Source organism: Acanthaster planci, linkage group LG20 (assembly GCF_054643075.1).
Source record: "Acanthaster planci isolate LZ-2023a linkage group LG20, COTS_SCS, whole genome shotgun sequence".
Lineage (NCBI taxonomy): Eukaryota > Metazoa > Echinodermata > Asteroidea > Valvatida > Acanthasteridae > Acanthaster > Acanthaster planci.
Genome location: NC_141796.1, coordinates 10409877 through 10420510, shown reverse-complemented (window position 1 = coordinate 10420510; position 10634 = coordinate 10409877). Strand labels below are relative to the sequence as shown.

Genomic DNA, 10634 nt, shown 5'->3' with positions numbered 1-10634 from the left:
TGTGACTGTTAAAGAAGCAAAAGAAGTGACAGAAATGAGTGATAAACAAAGGAATTTTTGCCTTAATTTTGTGTGCATGCATTCAAACATTGTGGCTGTTATGATGAACCGTCACATCCACCCTCATGAACGGAATGGGCCAATTAACCAACAGACAAAACCAACCAACTAGTATAATCAACAAACAGAACTGGGCATAGATCTACAGCTTGAGCTCAGCCGTTTGGCCTCCCTCAGGAGGGCTATGAACATGTCGGACCACAGAGCAAGGAATGGTTGGACGACCCACATTTGCAAAAAACAGGCCCGCAACGCACCAGTGAAGACGATGAAGTCGATTGTGAATCAAGTTCAAGTCCTTGCAAGCATGGAGACATACAAAAGGGAAAGATTAAGAAAGGAAACGAAATGAGGATCTGAAAAATGATGAGAATTGCAAGCCTATGTACACTGTAATTGGGGATATATGTTGACAAAAGACGTAGCCACAGCCTCAGGAAGCCCATTTCAGACATGGCTCCATGGTGAGGCAGAGCACCTGTGAAGGGCGCCACCAATAGTTCAAATTTGGATAGCCTAGACGTTCTGTGTTCTACCGACACTGTGACCACTTATTTACCAGCAGAACTTCCGAACTTGGTTCATTCAGGTAAATTTAAATTCCTTATGAATTAATTATTCTTTGTAACCGTTTTAAACGATCGTGCTATGGTTGAGTGAACAAGTAATGGTCACACGGGGCTTAAGCTTCTCAATTTATGGCAACAAAAATCGACCAGACTTGATACAAACAAGCGCGTGTGGCCAGGCGTTGCATTCTTTGTGTAGGCCTAGTCCATTCATGTCTGATTTCCTTCCTCTGAGTGGTTGGACATTTTGGGGGGAATATGCCAATTTCCCGTTCCGTCACCTTGTTGATTTTAGCGCCCCCGCACGGGTAAGTGAACAAAGCTAGAGGGGAACAAAATTGTCCACAAGTATAGTACATGCATGACATGTAGGCCTACATGATGTAACAATCGCAAGCATCCATTCACAATGTCACAAACATTATATTACGCAACGTTGTCAAGAATTTGTTCCCTCTGTTAATCTTCTGAGCATGCGTATGTGATAATGATGATGAAACATTTATTTCAATGCTGTCATTCTTTACAGTAACAGTGTAACCAAACGCGTTCATATTACTTAAGTACTGAATATATCTGGCCATTAAATTGAGAAACATTACATACCTGTAAACTAGGATTTTACATTGGATGAATTAGATGACAACATTGTGGTTTAAGGTTAAGCAGGAACGCTTTTGTACCCTAACCTACCGACAAAGGCCAACTATACAATCTAACATAGGCAGGTTGATAGGACAGACAAATGACGAACAAGACAAAACAAACAAGTGTGAAACAACGCCGCATCAATAGAGCACAAATACATGAAACGTGAAAAAGGCTTATTGAACAGTGCCAATGAAATAGACCATATTGGCCTTGGGCACAATTTTAGTCAGGTTCCCCAACGTAGTGCATTCATTTGAAAATGTTAAAGAACCAGACTCTATTCTACGACTTCATTCCGACCCCCCCAACCCACCTGCTACCATCCCATTGTACAATACATTCAGGAATACGACTGAAATTGGGTACCCTACGAATGCAATCGATTCATTTCAGTCTAGTTTGGTGCCGCCACTTTAACAAAGACTCCAATATACGGATGCCAGTAATTATTCCCCAAGTGACCTCCATGTATTAGCCATCAGAAAGCAAAAAATTGCCCACAAAAGTTCAATTTAGGAGGGAAATACCAAGTCGTTAACTTAGAAAACACTTTTTCATTCCAGTCTCAAAGGGTTTATTCACGGAGTGTCAAGTGGCATCCACATCTTGGACTGTTTTCTCCCTTTCTCTCTTAAGGTCATCTTAAATATGTGACCCGTTACATCGAAATCAGGAATAAATTGCAAATTGACTTTTTGAGATATGTACACGGTCAGAAAGAGAATTTCATAAGCTTTCAAGTGATACACATCACAAGTGTGTTGATGGTAACCTTGACACTTCCAAAATATACAGAAACCGCCACATTGATTTGTTCAACATTTTCCCAACATCTCCACTTTACTCGGCCATTATGTAAAACTGGCCTCAGTGACTTATTCCTGATAACGATGTACCAGGTCACATGTCTGTGTTTCTTGAAAGTCTGACTAGTCTAACTTCACCCCCAGAACTCTGAGGTTCGTCGTCCGCCACGCCTCATGGCAGACAACGAACCACAGTGAGGTTAACTCTAACACAAACAACAGCCACCAGTACTGTCCTCATTTCTGAGATTCAGGCATGTCAAGACTTCAACATTATTTCATTTTCATGACTTGGAATATTTTGTAGCCTAGCTAGCAACGCGCCCACTTTTTTTTCTTTGGGGGTAAAGTCTCGGAGGAGGAAGTACCAGGCCTTATTACCTAAGGCATAACAGTTTATACTTGACCTACATGTCCTATAGAGGACCCACCAATAACCCTAACAATCCTCCGTCCTCCAACAGGTGACGGATTGAGGACTGTTGGGGATAACGTGTCTCATGGTTTTGCTTTGTGTCGTCCAGGATGACCAAGCGTAAGGACACTCCCAGCCCTCAACTCCAGCAGAGTGAAATGGACAACGCTGAAGGGTCTCCAACTGACCAGGAGGTCAATGAAAATAGGGCAAAAAGACAGAGGACAGCAAAGACTTCTGTCAACCTCGAGGTACGTAGGTTTGTTTTTTTTCCAAACTCTATGAATTTGTTTCCTTTTAGTAAGACTTGACCAAATCCTCTGAGATGACACACGTTACTATTGGGAATGTGTCGTATTCTAAAGGGGGCATTCACAAAATAACAGGTTAACCCCATATTTCAGGATGCTTCGTGAGTTGCAAATCATGGAAAAATCAGATATACATGTAAATGTTGGCTTGCCTTGTCTAATAGGTACAGTTCTAAAGCTATGTTTTTCAGGGGTGTGAGAATTCAGCTTTTCGGCTAATTTCAGCTTTTTTGTTTAGATGTTGACCCTGAGTTTCAGCTTTTTTACAGCTGGTCTGTACAAAGTATGGGAACCTTTTACATTTCAGCTTTTTGCTAGCTGTTTTCAGCTTGAATTTTAAGCGGCCACTCACACCCCTGTTTTTTGTCATTTGCAGAATTTTAAAAAAGTGAGTTTGTTACCGTGTTTGTTTTTTATTTTTAACGGCTTCTTGAAACAGGAGAGCCATGAGTCCACCTCAAGTGACCAACATTCCCAGTTTGTGTCGAGCAGCAACACCCAGCCTGCCACAGACACCGAGCGGACCTCGTCCCTCGCCGGCTCCAGGTGGGAGACCAAGCGGCCGTTCTTCGATCACGTCTTTGCTGAGACGCGGGCGCCGCGGCAGACACAGTGTTACACCTGCGGGGACTGCGAGGGGGACTTGGTGCGTTGCGTGGACTGTGGGCCTGGCGTGATGCGATGCATGGACTGTACACTCAGCTACCACAAGGAATGCCATCTACTCCACAAGCCAGAACTTGTGCTGGTAAAAAAAATCAAAACACAATCCACACTATGTTAAAAAAGAAAATTAATCTTCATCAACTTCTTTTTATGTGGTTGCTTCATGTTTTCTGTATTAATTAGTTTTAAAATTTGCAGTGTATTATATGTTGACGTTTTATTGGTTCATAGCAAAATATATAGCTATGTTCACCCGTTGAATCGTCAGTTATGGAGATAACTCCCAAGGACACCAGTGTATTGCTGAAAGATCAAAAAACTATTTGCCATATGGAAAAAAAAGCTGCCCTTGTGAGAAAGGGAACAGTAAAACACGCCTTCTCCTCCTAGGATGAGTAAATATATTTATTTTTTGTATGGCCAAACAGATTCTTATGTTAGGTTTAAAGATGGCTACTTGGATGGCTACTCCTCTATTTCCAACTTTTCCATTTGTGTTTGTGGTTCCAAACTCTTGTTAATTTTTCACCACTTTCGCTGTAACTCCAAAACATAATTGATCATATATTATTTCAAATTCAACAATTACATAAACCCAGTTTGAAATTGAGTGCATTCATTCACTCTCGCGTCACAGGAGACATGCGTGCGTCCGTTTCCGCTCCGGTCACGCTTTGTGCGACAGAACCACCAGTGTTCAACCCCACACACAAAATCCATTCAGGTCTTTGACGAAAAAGGTAAGCGAGGAAGGTATGTGGTGAATGTGAATCTGGTTGAAAGTCTGGTCTCCTTGAAGTAGACATTATTTTAATTCATTTCCATGTCCTATGTACATTCATTCTTCAGTCTTTCTATTGCCGTGCAAAGATGTCTTGAGGGCCCAATTTTGCAGTGCTGCCGAACTTTAAGCATAGCGTTCTGTTCATTGTTGCATAAAAATTATACCAAGTGTCAGCTTGGCCTTGATGATAATATTGAAATTTATATTAATTCTGCCTTAAACCGGTCTGCAGTAAAGGGAATATTTGAGAGCTGATTAGTTTTTAAAGTAAGACCGTGATCCTGTTTGAATTCCTCGTCCAAGGTCGCATACACGATTGCTGGTTCACCTCCTGCTCATGCGAACCGCCAAGTGCCACCTTACTGCGCTGGAATCTCTGGCCAGCCTCTCCTGACCAGCCCAGGGTAGCCATTCACGAAGACTTGCTGAGGTGGTTCGAATCCCTCCTGGTGGAGGGTGGCATGTCCTTGAAGTTGGCGTCCGAGGTTGTACGTCGGAAGAATTCCCTCGATGTTCAGGAGGTAAGTGGCGAAGTCTGCAGAAGGAAATCTTCCAGAAATATCTCACCCTGAGAAGAAACCTTGTTTTGGGGTGATCCCAGTTTGAATCCTCCCTGGGCAACTTTGTTTATTTTCCAGTTCTTACCTGACTTCATGAGTTTTACCCAGACTGTTCGTCTCTTGGCCTTCTCCCTGATTCTGAAACTGATGATTTCCTTCCTGGTAGACTATATTGGAATTACCAGGTTTTGACTGTTCATAACACAGCCTACGGCTGTGTCCCAATTGCTTGGCTGCGGCTGAAAAAGATATGTGCACCTATGAAAGCTGCTATCTAACGGCTTCGTGCAATACCCATAGACTCATGTATTACTTGACCTGTGAACTCCTCAACTATACCGCCCTCGTATGTACATGACACACCGCCATTAAAGTCTCGGATATATCCAACTGTGAATGTGTCCAACAGGCTGACTTTTTGTTCATGAACTTGACGAGTGGATGTTTTGAAGAGTACCAGCATTTCAGGCGGCGGTATGCCAACCACGGCCATGGGCTCTCAGCAGCCAGAAATAGATTCATGTACACTGGCTCTCCAAAGGTATGTGTAGATTTCAGCTGCTTAAGAATCAGGCATTTAGGGGCTGTGGCTTTGGCTGTTTGGTATGGAGGGAGTTGCTGGGACTATCCTTAGCCAAAGCAAAAAATTAAGATTTGGTCCACAGGGGCTCAAAATGACAATGAATCTGTTTACAGAAACTGCCTATCCACAGAGGGTTTGCATGGCTGCCATCTTGCAGGCCTATGCTCTTGTGCCCAAGGGTATTCAATAAAGAAGGTCTCCCTTTGGAACAAAAGAACTGCCCTGCAAGATGGCTACTCTGCAAAGCCTCTATTGGAACATTTATCCAGTGAATGTAAGGCCTAGGAGACTTGTAGCGTTGTTTAAACTTTGCTTTAAAATCTTGTCGTTGCGTAAAATGCCTGGGTCTTGTGCAAACAAGTGGCCCTATATTTGAACACACATGCTGATAAATTTTTGTGATTATTTCTTCTGGAGTACTTTGGCTTACTTGGAGGTGAAGACAAAATGTGAAGTGTTTCATTAAATGGTTCATATTATGTGGTGAATTGGGGGTTGTCTGGAGTTGTTGAGCATGTTTGTAGGCAGGGATGAACACAAATTCCAAGGGCTATTTCATTGTGGGTATAAATTTAGGTGTTACAATGTTAATGTTGGGTTTTTAAGAAGGTTTAATGAATATTCACTTAAATCATTTCTGTGAGAGCATTAAGAAAGTGAGAAAATGATCAGCTGCTCTAGCACCAAAGATGCCCTGTTGTCTTTGTCGTGTCTTGAATGCGTAGAGCTCAGTCAACGCTCTGGAATCTGATTCCCGTGCACCGGTGAATGAAGAGGTTAGGGGTCACAGAACGTTCTTGGATCCAGACGACGATTTGACTCGGGTGACTTCGCACACGCCCTTTCCCCACCCCGCTGCCTTTTGCCCCCGGATGGAGGAACAGTCCCATGTGGTGTTCCCTGGTACACCGGTTCACAACTCTTTCCTAATGGGAGGGGAACCGGGGACAGCCACTGATCAGACCTGCCAAGAATGGAAGGTGGAGTCTCTACAGAATCTGGACGGTGATGACGATTCTGAGACTGAGTACATCTTAGTTCCGGCCAACAAAGTTAGCATGTCTGGTCTTGATTGTAAACCGGCCGCTGTAGCCGCGCATGAACGCTGTCTGGCCGAACAAGCGATTGCAATTCCGGGAATGCCCCCTGGAGTAGAACAGCATCCAAGTCGGCCCACTTTGCCGAACACCAGCGATATCGTGATCATGCCAAGTTCCAACGACGGCAAGACGAGAGTGTGGGACAAGAAGCAGTATTGCCTGTACTGCCGGGCGCCCTACGCGAAGCTCCCCAGACACTTGGAGGGCATCCACCGCGACGAGCCGGACATTGTCCTGCTCAGGAATGCCAAGTGCCCGGACGAGCGACGCCACTTGCTGTCCAAGCTGCGCAACCTGGGCAACCACCTGCAGAACTGCGATGTGCTACGCCGCGGTGTCGGCGCGCTCATCGTGGTCAAACGACCCAGCTGCACGGAAACCCGATTGGTGGCCGACTACTCGCCTTGCCCAATCTGTTTTGGGTACTACATCATTAATGACCTCCGGGTCCACAGTTGTCCACTGAAAAACATCAAGATAGACAAGTCTGCCGTTTGGCTCAACTTGACACTACAACAGTGAAACATCTTTCAAATTTCCGACCTAGAGAGGCATTCTTATCCTCCGACCAAGTCTTCATCGTGGGCAGATCCGGAGCTAACTATTCAGAGGGGATAAACTTCAGTTTCTTGAGGGTGGGCAAAAACGATTAAAGTTTGTTCATGTAACGTTTTACTGGCCCTTGCGAGGGATTTTGTATATTCCATTTGTATTTTTCTTTTACAGCGCGCATATTTAATAATTTCATATTAACTCCATTTCCAAATATGAAATGGTTTTGTTTTTTTCAAGCAGTACATTTATGGACAATTTATAAATTTTGTATCCTTCTATCAAAAGTGTAGCTAACTTGAAATGTTGTTCACTGTGGTTGAACTATTTTGAGGCCTTAAAAATTCTATTTCCAAAGAGAAATCAGATGAGATCTACACATATTTTCTTAAAAACTGTTATAAACATTTGGCCTATGGGTCATTGCTGGACCAAAACCTGTACAGTATTTTTAAGTTTCGGTTTTGGTCTCAATTATGTTATTGACTTTTGGAGAACTTTTTAAACTAAGTGTGAGTTTTTGGAACCAGTATCGTGGATCAGCCAAATTCAGAAATACGACCTTCACTTTACTTGTTGAAAATTTTTATCTACTTTAACATATAAAAAAAAAATCAAATTGCCAGATTTTTCCACGTTTAAAGGACACAACTTAATTGACAACACCTTAACTTTTGTTAATACGAAAGCTATAAACATTCTATTTAGTTTTGAATTATTCAACTTTGGTCATCCAGTGCACTTTTCTGTTCCTGTCAAAATATGAAAATATTTTCCTTTTTTTTGGGGGGGGGATATCTTGTTAAAAGTGCGAGTTTTAAGAGTTAGAAAGTTTCTGTAATTTTCCTGACAATTGAGAGCACCGTTGTTGTTACGTAATTGCTGGGAAAACTCTTCTATCTCCCGGGGTTTTAAGTTCGTATCTGTGAAATTGAGTCACATGTCTCCGGAGCCACTTTTGAGTTAAAGGCCTTTGAAAGAATCTGCGCAGTATTTAAGCAATTGGAATCCTCAACATTTTAACATCTACACATCGTCCATTTTTATTGCACCAAACTGAGTGACACATCAACAGAAAGAGCTCAAATTCCTCAATCGAATACAAAGTCAAACTCAAAAGTAGCTCCGGAGACTTGTGACTCATTTTTACAGAGCGGGTCACATTTATAGTACATGTATTCCGTAGTCGACGCTTTCCAGTAAAGGCGGATTTTTTTACTCTTTGAAGCAAGATCATGAGTTTTCTTTCATATTTTTAAGGACAATCACTGAAGAAATGTGAACACTTGGTATTTTGCAGAATGCATCTCAGTGAATACGGGTGATTCACAAGAGCGCGCCTCCAAAAGTTTGCAACGCGTCGGCCAATCACAAAGCGCGAAATCCTTTCGACCGTTTCCAAACGCACATTGGGTCCACAGATTTGCGCATTGTGATTGGCCAACGCATTGCAAACTCTTGGAGGCGCGCTATTGTGAAACACCCGTATTAAATATTGACATCAGTTTCGCCGAAAGTAACTTTGTATAGTTGGGAACTAAAGATATTTTGTAATTTTTACCCTGAAAATCTGAATTATGGGTTAAGGTGTCAAGAGCCCGGTAGTACTTGGTACTTGGTCGGTTCGTTGGTTAAGGATTCTTTCTAAATTCCCCAAAACTTAACTTGGTAGCATCATCTTTAAATTAAGGAAGTTCTTTACAAACATCTGTGAAATCCAAAGAGATTAATGTAACATTTTATTTCATTTCTGTTGGCATACTGTTGAGTTTTTCTACGAACGTTTTGACAAGATGTCGCGAAGTCTTGTGTCCGAGATTGGCCGAATCTGTCGAGTACTTTCTGTTAACGTTTGTGGTAAAACATCGACAAAGGGGAAGGATATGTGGAGAAGGGAGTGTTTTTAGTAGCGGAAGTGGGTTTGTTGTATTGTTTTGGCGGTTTTACACAAATGTTTTATGCATTACACGTGCATATCATCGTTTTTATTTTTTCATGATATTACGTATCGGAGGACAGCGAAGGCATACCCCAACTTCCTGGGAAAGTAATTGTTATTGTTTGCCGAAGACTCACGTACGTGTAGTTGATAATTTCCTCCAACAACTCGAAGAAAACGAATACGTCAAGGTGTATGTGGTAATAACAAGAAGCTTTACACGCCAGGCAATTTAAATTGAAGGTGGTTTTTATATTTCGATTTGTATGTTTTCTCATGCTGAGGTCAGAATTGGATGTTTTAAATTTCTGATTGGTTTTGTTTTGTTTCATTTTGGTTTGGTTGTTCTGCGCGTTTTTGAGATACAGATTGGAAGAAAATTTCGATTTGCACCTGCACCCACCAACCTATCCACCCCCCCACCACCCACCAACCCAGATACCTGTTTAACGTACAAAGTGTGGACATCCCTTTGTTCTCCTGTGGTACAGGAAACTTGAGGAAAATGCTCCTTTTTCTCCAACTAGGATAGCTCCTTCGAGCTGGATTTTTTATGATGATTTCCTGGCTGTTCCTCTTCATTTTTCCACATATAACCTAGACCCCAAAATGCCTCCGAAACTGTTTTTCAGAGAAGGGAAAACATTGTGTGGATGTACGTGTGCGAGTCCACACAATCACGAGTCCACGCCATCACACCCTACATTATGTGAACTTCTTTTGTGCAAAGGTCCACACTATGTATGCCTGCACACCTTGCCGAACCAATTTTTTTTTAACCAAGACGAAGTTCGTCGCTTCGCCTCTCGTCTGTTCCTAATGCGGAAATTTCACGCATGCAGGCATATATCGAGATCACGGAAGTGAAGAATATTCTTATTTAATACATTCCATCTCCAATTCCTCAGTACCGAATGACTTCGAGTCTGGCTGGGAATTTTTTTTTATACCAGTACAGTAGCATCGACGGCTTTAAAGTTACCGTAAAACCTGAGATTGGAGGTTGATATTCGGCGGCCAGGCGCAGATTTGAAACTGGTTCTTCAGGTTTTCGACTTTGAAGTGTTCGTGGTTCGTCTCAAACTCAGATTTTAGTTCGATTAATAAAGTACATGTACAGAGCGATGCGTCATGTATTTAAAATGTGCGTGTCGTTTTCTGCAGTGTTGGTAGCACAGACGGAAGGCGCGAAACTTCTGTTTCCGAGATCCAGGTTCGATTCCAGAAGACCAGTTCTCTTTTCGATTTCTCGGGCTGGTCTAGTCTTTTAGATAAATATTAGAAATGAGCTCCTTTACTCTGGGGACCCAGATTGGGTGCTCGGTAGAGGCGTCGGTTGCGGAGCAAACGATCCGGGTTCGAATCCCGCCCGGGACAGGAATACCTGGCTGTGGGAAACCTGCCGTGGATCGGAGTTCCGTGGCGGTCGGTTAGGGTAACTAGATAAAATAAAATAAAATAAAACGGAATTTTGCTCTTTTTAATCGAGAATGTACGTGAAAAAGAAATAAAAACCCTTCCACTGGTCCCGGCGGGATTCGAACCCACGAAAACCGCAGCCTCCAGTTTGAGCGCCAGAGTGCCTACCACTAGGCTAATACGCTCTTCTTACTTTCAATGTTTAAAAGTAATATATGA

The 10634-nt window shown here is 42.6% G+C and overlaps 1 protein-coding gene across 2 annotated transcripts; it reads left to right on the top strand.

Annotated features, from left to right (window-relative positions):
• The first annotated feature begins 442 nt into the window (after positions 1-442).
• Positions 443-10469, top strand: LOC110975088 (uncharacterized). 2 transcript variants are annotated; one of them, XM_022227231.2, is made up of 7 exons: positions 443-649; positions 2551-2752; positions 3252-3560; positions 4116-4218; positions 4566-4783; positions 5232-5363; positions 6131-10469. In XM_022227231.2, exons 2-7 carry the CDS (start codon positions 2612-2614, stop codon positions 7025-7027), a joined length of 1800 nt encoding a protein of 599 aa, XP_022082923.2. In that variant the 5' UTR covers positions 443-649; positions 2551-2611; the 3' UTR covers positions 7028-10469. The 2 variants fall into 2 exon arrangements, with proteins under 2 accessions (XP_022082923.2, XP_022082922.2); XM_022227230.2 differs by having other exon boundaries at positions 446-649; positions 2611-2752.
• Positions 10470-10634: the final 165 nt, after the last annotated feature.